The following is a 16,645-nucleotide window of genomic DNA, read 5'->3' as shown; positions in this document are numbered from 1 at the left end:
GAGATAGGAAGGGAGGGAGAGATAGAGGGAGAGAAGAAGAGAGGGAGAGAGAAGAAGGGAGAGAGAGAGAACAGAGGGAAAGAGAGTGAGAAAGAGAGAGAGCCGCCCCTGCGCACCCAGGCCACACTGCTCACCTGCTGCCACCGGTGTCTCTCCAACCACGTCCCGATATGTAGAGCAGTGCACCAGGTCACACATCTGAGTCAAAGCCATCATCTGAAACAGATTCCAGATACATGACTGGCACTGTACACACACTTGCACAAGACAACAGCGCCTGCCCGCCCATGCACACCCAGGCCTCACTGCTCACCTTCCGCCACCGGCATGTAGACTGGATGTCCCACCACGTGCCGCTGCAAACCACAAGCCTGGGGCCCGCGGACATGGCACCCTCCACACCATGCAGCCATGCTCCGTAGGCCAACAGGTCTCACGTTTGGTGCTGGGTCATAAATACTCCATGGCAGAGGACATACCAGTGCACCCGGCAACATCGCAGGCTGCACACCCACTCAGTTTTGATTTGTTCAGCATTACGTACACCAATTGTGTGTCTCTTGCACACACGATCAGCCCAATGGGTGCCACAAAGTCTGTGACCCGGAAGTGAGGGTACGAGGTGGTAGGCCCGCGCTGCCCGCTGGCTCTGGCTTACACTGTGGTCCAGTAGGGCACACGAAACCTGAGTTGCCGTTGCCGCCGGGACGGGGTATCATCGCAGGGTGCCCGCCTGCTCAGCAGCTGAAGGTGCCACTGACTCAGTGCACCCAAAGTCGCCGTCCCCGTGGCGGGGTGCCTGTGGCATCCGCAATGCGACTAACCCTGTGCAACCCCAATCAGTGCATCGTGGTGGACGGCCCTGCCGTATGCAGGTCTGTGTTGCCACTAACCCTGTGCAACCCCAGTCAGCGCCACGTGGTGGTCGGCCCATGCCGTATGCAGGCCAGGGTTGCCACTAACCCTATGCGCAATAAAACTCTTGGGCCCTTCATGATTGTGAACCGTGATGTCCCGCATCCAGTCGCCACGGTCAGAGGAGAATGTGACGTTGTTGACCCCTTTTGTTGGCCTGTGACGCCTGTGCCGGATGGGTGTGGTGTGCGCTCAAACCTGCCCTCAGGGAGTGGCTGTGACATGCTGACAACTAGACCAGTGACCTGCACACCACCAGCGAGTACGCCTGCAACAGGTAGCTATGTGTGCCCCCCCTCGTAGCGTAAGCAGAGTGGTCTGGCCTGCCGTACACAGGACCAGCGCAGGGCTTGCCACAATGACACGTGGGCTCTGGGCGTAGTTCAGTACATGTCCGGACATGGAAGTGAGTGATGCGTGTGTACCTGTTGTAGTGCCCATGGGACCCGGTACACAAAATGCAATGTAGCACCCTCTGACTGGCATCCCACAGGATGAGCATCATTGACGCAAGGGTAATCACTGCCCCTACATTCATCCACACATGCTTACATGACTGCTGTAAGACGTGACACAGCAGTGCATCAATGGATGTTTATTGCACATCCAGTGCAGTTATGCAGCTGGAGCGGTTCAGGGCAATGCCCAGCACACTACACAATATGGGCCCGTGGAGGGCCAGCCAGAGTCCATCCAGGGAGGACAAGTCCTGCTGAAGGGAAGGGTACAATCCGCAGCCTGGTCTCCGTGTCATTGGTCACCAATCTGGAAGTGGCAGTCCATGTCGCGGTCCAAGGTGAGTGCATCGGAGTGTGTCGTGGGTCAGTGTAAGGTCATGAGGCCATGTGCGGGACCAAGCAGAAACAGGCCAGGTGATGGTAATGAATGCTAGTGCCTGGTCCTTCGGACTACAGTCTCATCCGCGTCCTCGTCCCCGGGTGTGTGCCCTGCCCCACCTGTGGGTGTTGCAGATCCGGCCGCACTGTGTGGCACTTTCCAATCAGGGGCCTGAGTGGATCCGGCTGCCGCACTGGGTGGCACTGGCACACCAGGGGGCGGGGATGTGGATGGTGTGGGGGCAGCAGCATTCATCTGCGCTACGCCTTTTGGTGGCAATGTCATGGTGGAGAGCATGATAGCTACCAGCTACATTTCGATGATGTGCCGCGGTGGCTGCCATCCTTTCCGCCTCCATCTCCACCATGTCCTCCATGAGCATCCGTATGTGTGCCAGCTCACTGCTGGCATCGCTGGAGCTGCTCTGAGTGGACAGGTGTTATTCTCTCCGTGTCATGACTCCAGCGATGTCAGTCAGGGCTTGTTGGAGACCATGGGGCGGACATAGACACCCAAGGATGGCATCCAGTTTGGCAGCCATGATGCCAAAGCCCACCCGCACCTGCTCAGCCGTCCCCATCTGGCACTCCAGCACACGGCGTTGGAAATCCATGTGTTAGTACTGGAGGTCTTGGGAGGGTGCCGGGGCTGTGGGTGTCTCCTGATGGGTGGTTTGAGTGGTGGGTGGGCTCTCATCGATGTAGCTGGGCTGATCTGAGCCTGGAGGTGAGTGGCGGATGAGGTTAATGATGTCTTGGGTGTCGATGCTGGCGTTGTCCTCCTCATCATCCGTGAAGAGTGGCTGGAACTGCTCTGCAGGAGGTGATGACGGTGCTCCTGAGATGTGAAGGGGAGATGGTATATTACAATGTGTCCACATGTGTGTAGACGCATGGTACAGGTTGACATTCTGACAGCTTGGCATTGTACATTGTGACAGTCTGTGGATCTGGGCAATGACCCAGTATCATTGTGGGTGTGTACTTGGCCTGCTTGATTGTGCATGTGTGCCATTGTGCCCATCTCCATCCGTCCCTCCAGTACCTTGTGGTCACTCACCCTGATGCGGTTGTGTTGTTTCCTGTCGAACAGTGTCCGGTCCCCGGACTCCGGCCACAGTCTCCACAGTTGCGCTGGGTTCCCACCTCCTGACTGCGTTGCTGCCTTCTGGTTGGTGGAGAGTTTCTCCTTGGTCTTCGGCTTGATATCGTTCCATCACCTCTTGACCTCATCCATTGTCCACTTGCGCTCGCCGACGGCATTCACCTTGTCGACGACGTCCCGCCATATTGTAGTTTTGGTGCCTAGTGACACGTTGGAGGTGATGAAGAGTTGGTGTTCCATCACCTCCGTGACTATGATCCTGTTCGCCTGCGGACTGAACTTCGTCTTCCTCGTCTTCTTGTCCTTGCCCTTCCCTGTCGCCGATGTCCCAGGCTGGTCGTCCGGGGTGCTTGTGGGGTTGCGCTCGTCCTCTGCGCCTGCTCCAGCTGCCTCCATGGTGCTTGGGTGTAGGTCAGTTTGTGTGTGGGTGTTTTTTCTGCTTTTATTCAGATTTTTGCCACACGCCAGGTGTGTGTTGCAGGCCTGGCGCTGCTTATCGCTGATTTCCTCATTGCGCTTTGGCCCATCGCATGTTTTGAGTGTTGTGGTTTGTGTTTTTATCTCCATCGAGCTGGTTTTATCGCAGAAATTGTCCGTGGTTTCGGCAGACTATCGCATGGTACTGCCCTGTTGTGAATCCCACGTTGTCACGGGGTTATTTTCCTGCGATGTGCTGCAATATTGAAAGTTGCGTTACGCTACTCTTGCGGTAGTTATCACGCGTTCTTGTGAATATACCCCCTTAGTTTTTACCTAATTTCCTTCGATTCCTCCGTCTCGAAGTTGGAGGGATTCCAGCCATAGTTGCCTCAATGGAAATCACATTGTTATCAGCTCGGCGGAACTCTTTGCTAGAGTGCCACTGCTGGCCGCTTCTTGCTGTGGCTCATTCAACGTGGGCGAAGATTCCTGGTGCAGTTGGGGGAACTGTGGCGGTCTTTGATCGATGGACCCGCCAAATCAGGTGTGAAGACGCCAAGTTGGAGGGCAGGAAAACTGTAGAAAAAGCGACGGCAGAACCTGATCTGCCAAGATCTAAATCAAGCTCCTAACCCATAGAAGAGTCCCTGAATAACAAACAACATGCACAGCGTATTCCTAGAATAATATCACGAAAACAAAAACATGTGTCTGAATAGCAGTAAACACATATTGATATGCATTTGCAGGCCTATATTTTTATGTGCTCTTTCGAACCCTCTGCAGTTGTTATCTTACTGTTAAGTTGGAGTTTGTTTAAAGCTAAACAATAGTAAACTTACACAAAAGTGTAAGTTTAGGTTTGTCAATCAGCCCCAAAATATCCACTTCAAGTTAGAGTGAGGGCATGCTCCACAAGAAGCATGGCCATACCAGCTGCACTCTGTGCTGGAGTGTCTTTACAGGACATTTGGCATGTAGCACATGAATGCAGCATCCAATACAGCAAAGGCACAAGCAGGTCTTCACAACCAGTTTCAATAAGATGACCCTGCTTTTAGCTTTATTTAAATGTTATTTCCTGCTTGGTATTGTGATTCAAGCAATTGAATATATGTAATATACAATAATGGACAATACATTAATGAATTACCTGTCAGTTCATTTTTCTGGTGTTGGTATCTTTCATATATTCAAATGCGAACCTCTCGTCACCGATCAGAGGCTCATTGTAAATGTGTACTCTTCACACTTCTGCTATGAAATCTGAGTGGTATATAGGGAGAATTGAGAGCTCACAAGTTCTACCTCATTTGCTGAAGTTTGGCTTGTTTCAAGTGAGGTTGATATTCTACTAGGTAAACATGGTCAATTGACCGGAGCACTGCTATTCAGTTACTAGGAATTCAGAGCTTGATGACAGGGAATGATTTGATTATGTAAATATTTGAAAGATACCAGATTTACGAGAAAGTGACTCAGTGCTTTCCGCAAGCCTTACAGAGCACAGGAATGCAACATATTTACAATAATATGTTGCATTCCTGTGCTCTCCCCTGCGCTGGCGCACAAACTGCTGCCATGCGCCAGCGCAGGCACTCTTGCACCACAGTGCAAGGATGCCTGCTTCATGGGGAGATTGTTTTCGTGCAGGAAGGAGCACCTTCCTGCAGGAAAACAATCACTGCCTACATTTTCCTCTTTCAATGCATGCTGTAGAATGCAGCGCGCATTGAAAGAGGGAAAAACGAGGAGAAATAAAAACATTTCTCCTCGTTGCACCTTGCTAGGGTGGCGTAGCATACTGATGGATTTCCAGATTTACATTTCCTCGTAAATCTGGAAATGTGTCTGGTTCCATAGGTGCCCACCCACAGCAACACCCATGGAAGGCCCCTTTTACGCAAAGTGCTGTGTGTAAAGGGGCCATATTTACAAAGACAGGAAAAGCCACGCAGGGTGGCTTTTCCTGTCCTTATAAATATGGAGCAGTGAAATACGCCACCAGTATGTCACAAAAAGTGACGTACTGGTGGTGCATGGGGCTTGTAAATCTGCCCCAAAGTTTCTAATGAGGAAGTACAACCAGCATGATTTATACTGGAGTCCTTCCTCCTTTCCAATGGTGCCCTCTTTGCAAAATATGTCCTCCACATGGACTTCTCCATTTCCAACAATACTTTTCCCATTCTGAATGTTCCTACGAGGAGCGCAATCCCCTCCAGATGCCTGTGCAGAGGGACCCGGGTTTACCCCCTGCGGGAATAAGAAAGGAATAAGCCTCTGATGCCAGAACCAGTGGTTTCCACACACACTACTAAATGTAAGGGTGGGCGTAGTTGGCAGAGTACCACTACCCAAAATTCTGCTCCGCAAGTGTTCTGTCTCATCCCCATTAATAGAACATAAACCTCACATACCCTTGATAAAACAACAAGTAACTTTATCATTACATGCAAAAATGCATGTAATCATCTCACAAAAAGTGAAAATGAAAATAGACCAAGCAGTGAGAGAGGTGATGATTTTGGTGTCCTCACTAACCTAGGAAGAGAACCAAGCAGATGCCTTGAACACAAAGAGCACATCATGCTGAAATGATTCGGTGGTGGTCCCATCCTCCTAGGACCACCCCAAGCACAGCTATGGGCAGAAATACAATCCCAACCAAAGGCCCTGCAAAGCATTATGGGACGAGATTCTAGAGTGCAGTGAATTGTACAGTGTTGTACAGTTAAAGTATATAAAGCAAAAACATAAATATACTACTTCTGTCTCAGTGCGTCAGTCACAGTTAATCAGCCCACTTTCTGACCTTTAGGTCTTGTCTACATATAGCCTGTTCTACAATATTAACATACATAGCAGGACATTTGGGTCAGCCTGTTTCTAATGTTTCTTTATCTTTCTTGTTTATCCTAGTGGCAGGTTCCTTATTTAATGACGTTTGCACTGTCCAAGTAGCATTTCTTCTATATTATGTTTCTGATTGGATGAGTAGTAGTATGCCTTTGCTTATGTGACAGGACTATTTTTTTGTCTTTTAGCACTCCATGGGAGTACAACGCTTTCCTTGCTCTCTTCTCTGTCCCTACATTAATGTATATGTATTTTTTCCTTTTATCCTTTAGTGTGGGCCCTGTAGTTGACCGCTGCTACCAGGCTGCTTTGTTAACAGAATTTCTCCTGCATTGCAACTTTCACTATCCCATGTGTTTCCGCTCTTCAGTTTTTTGTTTAGGTTTTTCTCTTTTTTTAAATTTTTGTTGTGAGGGGGATTTACCACCTGGAATGGTAAATAAAAGATTATGTAGATTGTTACAAACTGGCCAGGTATGAGCATGCATGCACCAGTGGCCATCTTGGAATTATTTTTGTAATATTTCTTAAACAAATCCAAGATGGTTGGACACACAAGCCCTTGGATATTCACACATGGTGGCTTTCTTGAAATTATTATTTCTAAAGTAAACAAAAAAATTAAAAATGACCACCAGTGTGAGCACATATGTGCATGCATTCAAATGCACAGTTTACCATCTTAAAGTGGCTTTGAGTAGAAACTGTGCCAAACCAACAAGCATTGGTGAAGTCAAATCACTCTACTCCTGCATTTAAAAAAGATACCTATTGGCTTTGCAAATACTAGTTTTTTTCCAGTTGATAATTTTTGTTTTAATGAGCTAGCCACCTGCAAGTATTGTTCAGTGGCTCTCAAAAACAGAAACATTGTAGTGCTGCAAATACATATGCCCCTATAGTACCCTCCTCATGTGATAGCATACGCTACATAACATGTGACTGAAAAAAAGTACTCTAAGACTGAGAAGCCAAAATATTGTGAATATAGGCTACTCTTTTCCAAGAGTACATTCTCTGAATTAGGCCTGAGCACCGTCAGTGAGAAGACTCATATACATGCCTCCAGCAAAGATGTACCTAGTATAACCCTTCGCATGTGGACATTCTTAATGTCCTTACAGTGTATAGATCTAAATCACAGACCGCAGTCTTGGAATGGTGTTGGGAAAGGGCTTGTCGGTACTAAGTAAAAAGAGCAAAAATGCTGGAAAGAGAGAATTAGCATTACAGAAAACATGATGTTGCTTCTCATGTCTTTGCCTCTTTTAGTTACCCCTGCTTCCTACCAGCCTCCTGGATTCAAGGAAGGAGTGTCTGACTGTATGCTATTTGATGGACTACCAGTACATGTCAAGGTAGCAGATGTAGAAACTTCTTTCCACATGTTAAAGGTTCGTGTCACAACTGAGAAGGCAAGAATGGAATTTATGAACAAACAGGAGATCCTGAAAGAAGACAATAGTAATCAAGAAAAAGAACAACCCACAAGCGTGAGGCTTTTTTAAGATTCTTTATATATGGATTGCAAATACAACAAGGCACTCCACTGAATCTTTTGTTTTGATACTTATTTATTTATCACCTGCATTTCTGCTTTGTAATTTAATTTTTCTTGTATTGATCACATTTGTGCATTTTATAAATATTTTTAAAAACATGTTAACATAACAGTGAATGTTAGTCAAAAGCAAGTCAACTGACAATACTTAAAAACAATAGAAAGCCAATAAATTGATTTAAACAGAGTATGCAAGTCACAGCATTACCTAAACTGGTGAGAAGGTGCCTTAAAAGAGAAACTGAAATCACAGTGAGATGGGGTAAACTGAAGACATTATTTAATCGTTACTTAACTTGAGTTGCTCAAATTTGAGGGTAAACTGTAGAAAACCCTTACTTGTTCGAGATCAGGGGATAAAACCTTCAAAGTTTGCTTTAAATGTAAGTAATTTTGATTGACCCTCATAGGCTTAGAATTAATAAAATAGCTCTTCAGCCTACTAATGAGCTCCATATGAATCAATGGCAACTTAACGTTAAGAATCTCCTGTGAACTACACTCATTGAGTTCTCCTAGGGCCCTTGAAACCAGGGCCCTGATTTCTAACATCTTTATTTCGTCTAGTGCCACCTTAGCCCATTTGACCCTTCTCAAGTCATTACCCAGTATTAACGGGGCACAACAACTTACTGTATTCCCGACAGTCGTGGGATCAAAGCTTCGAATATCCATAGTAAGAACCAAGGGGTTATGGTCGCTTTCAGGCCGAATTTGTACTTCCATGTCTAGCACAATGTGCCAAATTTCCAATTTTACCAGGATATAATCGATCCTGCTTTTGGAGCACCCAAGGCATCGGACTTGGTCCTACCGTTGGCAGCTCTAAGGCCCCATTCCAGGCACACCCCTTTACCCTGGAGCGCTACCTCTGTCCATTTCTTTATGGGTTGTAGATCCAACTGTGGCACGCCCCAGCGAGCATCCTCCTCCTCACTAAATCTACCATCATCGCTGGCCAAGGGCTCAAAACATGTATTAAAATCCCCCATGATAATCATGTTATTATTAAAAGGGCCCTCGACTAAAAAGGTCTCAAGTGCTGCGATAACCTGTGAGCTCTTACCACCCGCTTGCCCCTGGCATATATATTAAGCAAGAATAAATTAGGGCCACTCTGAGATCTAACTCTGATTGCCAAGATGTCCGGGTTATCAAGGGCGATCTCATCTACTGTAACCCCCTCAGTTTGCCTAACCCAAAATGTCAAGCCCCCCACCGGTCTCCCCCTATATCCCCTAATTGCGGAACCCAATTCTTGGTACAATGAGCTATGTAGGTCTACTCATGAAGCCCTTTTGACCGCAATTAAATCTAGGAATTACCCTATAAACAAACAGGCCCGGGTTTTGTATAAATCTACCTTAAGGCAGGCTAAAAGAGAGTGGGACGAGGAACGTTGGAAGGACCTGCTGAGAGCATGTAAAGGCAGGAACATGTCCCAATTTTGGGATTTAATAAAGTGGGGGAATGGGCAAAGGTTGCTAATCCCAAGTAATAATGTGGACCCCCACCATTGGGTTGTCCACTTTGAAGCCCAATACCAGCAGGGCTCGGAGAGGGTCTCCTCTGTTCCATTTATATCCATAGATGTTCCTTTGCGGTTCAGTACCAAGGAGGTTGAGGCGGTCTTGAAGAATATTCCGAGTGGTAAGGCACCCGGTCCTGACTGTATTCCAGCGGACCTATTTAGGCAGGATGGTGATCTTTGGGTCCCTTACATAACGAATCTGATGAACTCATTGGCGGGGGGAACTCCATTTCCCAACTCTTGGTCCGGTGCGGAAATAATAATCCCGATTTTTAAAAATGGGGATCGCTCCGCACCGGGCAATTATAGGCCAATCAGCCTTATCGATGCCTTGCAAAAGATCATTGCCCGTGTCATCCTAGGAAGGATCCAAAGTTGGATGGATGAAAAGAATATATTATCTAATCTTCAAGTAGGGTTTCGGGCTCACATGGGAACACTGGACCAGGTTTTTAGGTTCGTTTTACTTTATTGGAAGGAGGTCCTTTTGGGCAAGGGGCTAATCTTTGCAGCATTTGTGGACCTAAAATCCGCATTTGACCTTGTCCCCAGACCTAAACTTTGGGATGTTTTATTAGGGTTAGGGATGCCTAAGGAACTAGTGGATTTTGTGATCAAGCTTCACAGCTCCAATTATGCTCAGGTTTGTTGGGGGAAACCAGGAGAGGTCACTGAAAGATTTAAAGTAGAGAAAGGAGTTCGTCAGGGGTGTGTCCTGGCCCCAACCCTATTTTCCCTATTTATAAATGGGGTTTTACAGTATTTTGATAACTATCCTACTGATGCTCCAAAGTTGGCTGGCCAAAGGGTGCCCCTGCTCATGTTCGCTGATGACACCCTGATATTATCCAAAACGCGGCAGGGTTTGCAGCGGGCCCTATCTCGCTTTGAGGTGTTTTGCAGCGAACATGGGCTAGAGGTTAATGTGGAGAAAACGAAATTTATGGTACTCCATGGGGCGGGTGCTGTCTCGGCAAGAGTTTTTATGAGTGGGAAGCTCTTGGAGCAGGCTAAAGTCTTTACTTATCTAGGCATTACCCTTGGCGAAAAGTTGAGCTGGACTCCTCAGGTGAGGCTCCTAGCATTGAAACATTCACAGTTAGCAGGAGCCCTTTTGCGGGAGCATAGGCTCTCCCAAACTAAGCCAGTGGCTCTAGCTGTCAAGCTGTATTCCCTGAAAATAGTCCATGCTATTTTATATGGTGCTGAGATCTGGGGTTATAGTAATCTGTCCGACTTAGTTCTGGCCCAAAACAAATTTTTAAGATCAATTGTGGGCCTCCCACGATCAACTCCACGAATCCCTCTTCTGTTCGATCTTGGTTGCAATCCCATTGAGGATATTGCACAGCTCAGAATGTTGTTCTTCTGGAGAAGGCTATGGTCTACTCCCGAACTACATCAATTCGCAAAGGCCCTGTCTCAAGTAAGGGGGTTGGACCACTCAAACAAGATCATATGGTTAAAAACCCTACTTACTGATATGGGGATGAGGGATTTGTGGGTATCTCCGGAAGCGGCTGATTTTCCAACCAAATCGGAATTCAGAACAGCATACTGGAGTTTAGTAAAATTTAGGAGATACTCTACTCTGGTAGGCTCTCCATTGACCAGAGACTTCTGGGATTTAAAAGATGAACCATCCCTCGAATCTTATTGGGACCTAATTACGAAACCTAGAGACCGTAGGTTGTACCATCAGTTTCAGGTAAAAACGCTCCCACTTAGGGAATTTACCAGCAAATGGAAAACTGGTAAGGGAGACAGGTGTCCATTTTGCCCTAATTGTATAGAAAGTGTAAGCCACCTCCTTTATGTTTGTCCTGCCTATCATTCAGCTAGGAGTATGTGGCTTAAACCCCTGAGCAGAACTCTTGGTACGACTTCTGCTCTGACTGCCAAAAGGTTATTGAAAAATGGCGATAACGAAATAATTATTATAGGGGTTGCCAAATTCCTTAGCTGGTCTTAGGCTATTCGTGAAAGAAATGGTGGACTATAGTAGTTTGTGGATTTTTTTTTATTTTTTTTTAGAAGAAATTTTAATGGCTATTTTAAATTTTTTAAAGTATTGTATTGGTTGTGTAAGACTATTAGATATTATGATATTCAAACTATGGTCGTGGAATATCACACTGTTTTATCTGTACATATATATATGTCTTTTAAGATGAATAATCGTTATAAAGACTCTTTTGAATTGAATTGAATTGTAAGTAATTTAAACAAAGAAAACATACAGTAACCCATGTTATGCAGCATTTGACTTATCAGGAATTAAGCTAGTTTAAAAAATGTCACATAAGCTAACATTCAACAGAAAACATAACCCTACAAGAACATGGTAAAGTGAATTACCGGGAAATGAATTCAATAAACTTCCTCTATTGAGGCTGTAACTGTTGGGAAAGTAACACTGCTACTTTAAGCATTCCAGAAGGTGTCATAGCCCAACATGCCCTGCAGATTCAGCTACGCTATTTGTTTTTAAAGGTCAGAAAGAGATACAGAAGTTCTAAAGAGTAACCTCCATCCAAAGAAACAGGTTCATTGGGCACCTGGTGGGCAGCCCGCTAGTTCACCAGGTCGGTGAAAGTTGTGACCTATGCCTCCCAGGCAGTGGACTGACTGCCCATTTTAGAGATCCCTTCCTGCCTCCTGGGGATTTTTAAAGCCTTAACTTGAACCACTTGGGTGGTGATTTCAGTAAACCATGTGAATGTTGCACCATGTTTGTTGCACTGCTTGTGTTCCAGAAACAAACCGATGATGTGAGTGTTTGTTATGGAAAAACATAAAAACAATTAGATTAATACATTACTAAAATCACTCTTCAAGGAATGCTTCAAGGATATATTCATGGTCAAGGAGCATAACATATCCTCTGACTGTGACAAATTCACCTCGAGTCAGATTTCCCTTATTGACTGCATCAGTAGTTTTCAGAAGGTCTTGAGTAGAGGCGCTAAATCACTTCTACTACTATTAGTAATATTTGAAACCCTACAGAATACTCTGTCTACCTGATGCCTTCTAGGCTTTGTGAAGAATTTCAGTGATGGCTTGCCTCAAGAAAGACATAAGGATTCCATTTAGATCCTAAAAGAATTCATGATAATCTTCAGCCAATTCAATACTGCCACTGTAGATTGCTGCAGCTTAGTACTAAGACATTCACCCTGGCTCTGTCTCATAGGTATAAAAGGGGAGGTTCAACAAAGCTTACTCCAGTATTAGAACTTTCATAGATTCACATGTTTGAATCATTCCCTCTCGTCAAGGTTGGAGTCCCATGGTCCCAGCACCTTGAGACCCTAGCGGGTGAGTAGCCGTGCATAATAAATACTGATTGATTGATGGTACCATTAGAAAGCAGTGTAATGATAACGATAGACGGGAAAGGCCCGAACACCTTCAGTTTAGTAACCTATTCTAGGCATTTTTTTTTAAATAGAGACTAAACTTAAGCTCCAACCAATCAGGTTGTGTCCTTCTCTAGACCACTCCACTGAGAAGCCTTATTCCTTCAGATTAGCTACTGCATGTTGCCTGAGGGAGTCTCTACTGAGGTCCACCCAGTTCTACCTTTTCCAGTGCGGTAAGCTGAAGCGCGCCGATTAAGACAGCAAGCATTTCTTTATTTCAATATTTTTTACTCGTGTGATTTTTAAACCTACGAATAATTTGGGTCTTGTTGGTCAGAGCAACTGAATTGCTCTGACCTGCACTGCACTAGCACATGCACTTTCATAGCCGGTCCCGGTCCGCCGCGGCCTCACAGCCGATTGTTGCAGAGGGACGTGGCTCCACCCCTTAGCCTCCTCACTTCCGGACTGGAAACGTACTTATTTGCACGCCAGAATGGACGCGCAGCGGTAAGCTGAAGCGCGCCGATTAAGAAAGCCAGCATTTTTTTATTTCTAATATTTTTAACTTGTATAATTTTTAAACCTACGATTAATTAGGGTCTTGTTAGTCAGGGCAACTGAATTGCTCTTACCTGCACTGCACTTGCACGCGCACTTTCATAGCCGGTCGCCGGTCCGCCACGGCCTCACAGCCGATTGTTGCGCTGAGGGATGTGGCTCCACCCCTCCGACTTCCGGCTGGAAACGTACTTATTTGCATGCCAGAACAGACGCGCAACGGACGTGCCGCTGGCGCGCCAGAGACGCACCTAAGGCAAGCCTGTCTGCGTCTGTCCGCGTCTGTTTGTGGCGAGGGGCCAGTACCGCTACATCTTCTAAAGAGATTGCACTGTGAGGCAGAGGAGCTGCTTCGACTAAAAGGACTCATCACGGGGAATTGTCAACACTCCATTCACCCAGATAGTAGTCCAACCAAATGTCCATACTGCTCTTTCAAATTGTCAACGGCTCCACAGTCAAATCTACCCACACCTGGCTTATATAAAATTGTTCCTGCTAAACTGCAGGTCACTACCCAGGCATGTGGTGGAAATCTCCATCCTTTTGGAGGAAGAAAGGCCAGAGGTCCTGTTCCTGACCAAAACCTGGCTAAACCCTGGGTCTGAGCTCGTCCAGGCTCTCCCCTCGAAATATAGCATCCAGAGGCTGGATCGCACCTCAGGGAAAGGTGGCAGGATTGACATAATATATACAAACTACATAACCTGCTGCATTTCTGGAAGCCCAATACCGGATTGCGAGAATCTTGCCTTTGCTATAGGGTTTACACCCTCACTCACTTTGTCTGGTATTCTAATTTACCGGCCCCCAGGGCCTCTGGGACAGTTCGGTTATTCCCTGCCTGACATAGCAGCCAACTCGGCCAATATCTTGGCTAATTTTACTCTCTTAGGAGATTTCAACCTGCACTTCGATGACCTCTTGCAGATGGCCGCTGTAGAGATTACAAGGGATCTAGCTGCCTACTAGCTTCACCAAAAAGTTGTCAATTCCAAACACACGAAAGGGCACTTTCGTGTGAGTGGAGGAATTAGTGGGGGGGAAATCCGATCCCAGTACCAGGGTCTGATCATTTTCTTATACCTTTACTTTGGACCCCTAATTTTACCACACTCCACGCCAAGCTGACCAGCACAAGGTTACGTCCCTGGTCCAAGCTTTCAATGGAACAATGGACTCTAGAGCTAGAAAAAACAAAACCAGCACCAAATTCTGATGTTGTCATCACTAACGAAAATTTTAATAAATGGATACAAGATTCTCTAGATCAATTTCTTCCTATAAAATCAATCCAGGTGAAAAAAGGTAGTAACAGAATGGCATGGTACTCTGCAAAACTTCTGGAACTAAAACAAACTTGTTAGAAGTTAGAAAGAACTTGGATGAAGAACTTCTCTCCAGACAACAAATTGAAATATAGGGAGGCTATTAAATTATATAAAGCCGAAATCAAATCAGCCCAGGCGGCTTTTTATGTAGAAAAAATGTAATCGGCAGGCAACTCTACATCTGAGATCTTTCGCATTGCGAAGACTCTCCTCAGAGTTCCTCCTCCTCCAGAGACCCTTGACACCTCAGGTTCACGTTGTGACAAACTTGTAGAATTTTTTCACAATAAAATCCAAACTATATACACCTCATTCTCCCAGACGGAGAACCAAACTTGGGATTCTAGTCTTCACAGCATAGATGCCTATTTAGAAATAATTCCTCTGATGGATAATGAGACCCTTGATCGCATAATGTCTCAAGTAAAGAGCAGATCACCTAAAGATCCAGCACATCTAAAAATTCTGAAATAAGTGGCTGGAACAATTTCCCCTTCTATCCTGGAGTTGATCAACGCCTGTTTTGTATCTGGAGTGGTTCCCCCACCCAGGAAGGAAGCAATGGTGAGGGCACTCCCAAAATAAACCAGCCTGGACTCTGACTCCCTGGTAAACTATTGTCTCATCTCACTTCTCCCAGGGATCAGCAAAATAGCTGTAAAACAGGTGTATTCAAAGCTGTCTACCTTCTTGGAAACCAATAAACTTCTTCACCCATCTCAAACAGGCTTGCGCCTATTACAAGGCACAGAAACAGCCATACTCTCAGTTGTAGAAAAGTCCCAAGTCCGGAGGCATCGCTACTTCTAGACCTCAGCGCAGCCTTCGACACGGTAAACCATCAACTCTTGGTCCATAGACTTAAGAAATTAGGGGTGAACGGGGTCGCGCTGGCCTGGTTGCAATCCTTCCTGAGTGATAGACTCTTTCAGGTCTTTGATGCTGATGTGGCCTTAAAACAGGTGCCTATTCACTGTGGGGTTCCCCAGGGACCATTCCTGAGTCCCACATTGTTTAACGTGTATAGGAGCCCTTTAGCGAAGCTGGTGGTACCTTTTAGGGTACACATAGTGACCTATGCAGATGACACCCAACTGGTGGTAGGACTCAATCATGTAGACATCGCATCCCCCAACATTTGACAGTGCTTGGAAGAGACTGCAAAATGGATGAATGATTCCTTTCTGAAAATTAAATGGGGGAAAAAACAAGCTGACGATCCTGGTGAACCGGTCAGCCATTGACTTTAACACTATATGGCGAAATACATTGGATCCCGTCCCTACTCCCAAGCCCCTGATAAAGAACCTAGGTATCTGGCTAGACCAGGACTTGACCTTTAAGGCTCAGGCACGTAAGGTGGTGGCTTCTTGCTATGGTATCCTAAGGATGCTTCGGAAGGTCCTCCCTTTCCTTCCTTTTCAGGCCAGAAAACTGATGGTTCAGGCTCTCATTCTGTCACGCCTTGACTATGGTAATGCCCTTTATTTAGGTGCCCCTTGTGCATCATTGTCCCAACTTCAGACGCTACAGCCAGAATTCTTTTGAATATTCCAAAATTCCAATCAGCAAAACCAGCCCTAAAATCCCTTCATTGGCTTCCGATCAAGGAGAGAATCGAATTCAAGGCAATGTGCATAGTACACCTAAAATCCCTTCATTGGCTTCCGATCAAGGAGAGAATCGAATTCAAGGCGATGTGCATAGCACACAAGTCACTGGCCGGGAAAAGCCCTGCCATTAATCACTCCATTATTGGTCTCAATCGTGACAACAGGCGCCTTTGATCGGACCACTTACACCTAGCTACTGTTCCAAAGATGAGGAAAGTCAGAAGTAGAGGTTGTATGTTCTCCTATAATGCATCAAAACTGTGAAACTCTCTTCCTCTTGACCTACGGAAAGAACCCAACCATCTTGTCTTCCGTAAACTGTTAAAGACCTTGCTATTCTCTTAGTCTGGTTGCCACGCTGATCCTTCTGCTGTCAGCGCTGGGATGCCTCCGGGTATCCATGCGCTATATAGAAGCATCTTTCATTTAATTTCAACTGAGGATATCGCTCTCTCTCTCTCTCTCTTTCTCTCTCTCTCTCTCTCTCTCTCTCTCTCTCTCTCTCTCTCTCTCTCTCTCTCTCTCTCTCTCTCTCTCTCTCTATATAT

At 46.0% G+C, this 16,645-nt stretch overlaps 1 protein-coding gene across 5 annotated transcripts in view; it reads left to right on the top strand.

The window, feature by feature from the left end:
• The window catches only part of LOC146835265 (HORMA domain-containing protein 1-like), a 1,528,718-nt gene that overhangs the window by 1,041,553 nt on the left and 470,520 nt on the right, over nucleotides 1-16,645 (top strand). For all 5 annotated transcript variants that reach the window (XM_085602855.1, XM_085602849.1, XM_085602848.1 and 2 more), the window contains one exon: nucleotides 7,408-7,628. In XM_085602855.1, the coding sequence (XP_085458981.1) occupies nucleotides 7,408-7,628 (221 nt within the window). The remainder of the gene's footprint in view (nucleotides 1-7,407; nucleotides 7,629-16,645) is intronic.

This window comes from Triturus cristatus, chromosome 4_2 (assembly GCF_964204655.1).
Source record: "Triturus cristatus chromosome 4_2, aTriCri1.1, whole genome shotgun sequence".
Lineage (NCBI taxonomy): Eukaryota > Metazoa > Chordata > Amphibia > Caudata > Salamandridae > Triturus > Triturus cristatus.
This window is presented reverse-complemented; position numbering and strand designations above follow the sequence as displayed.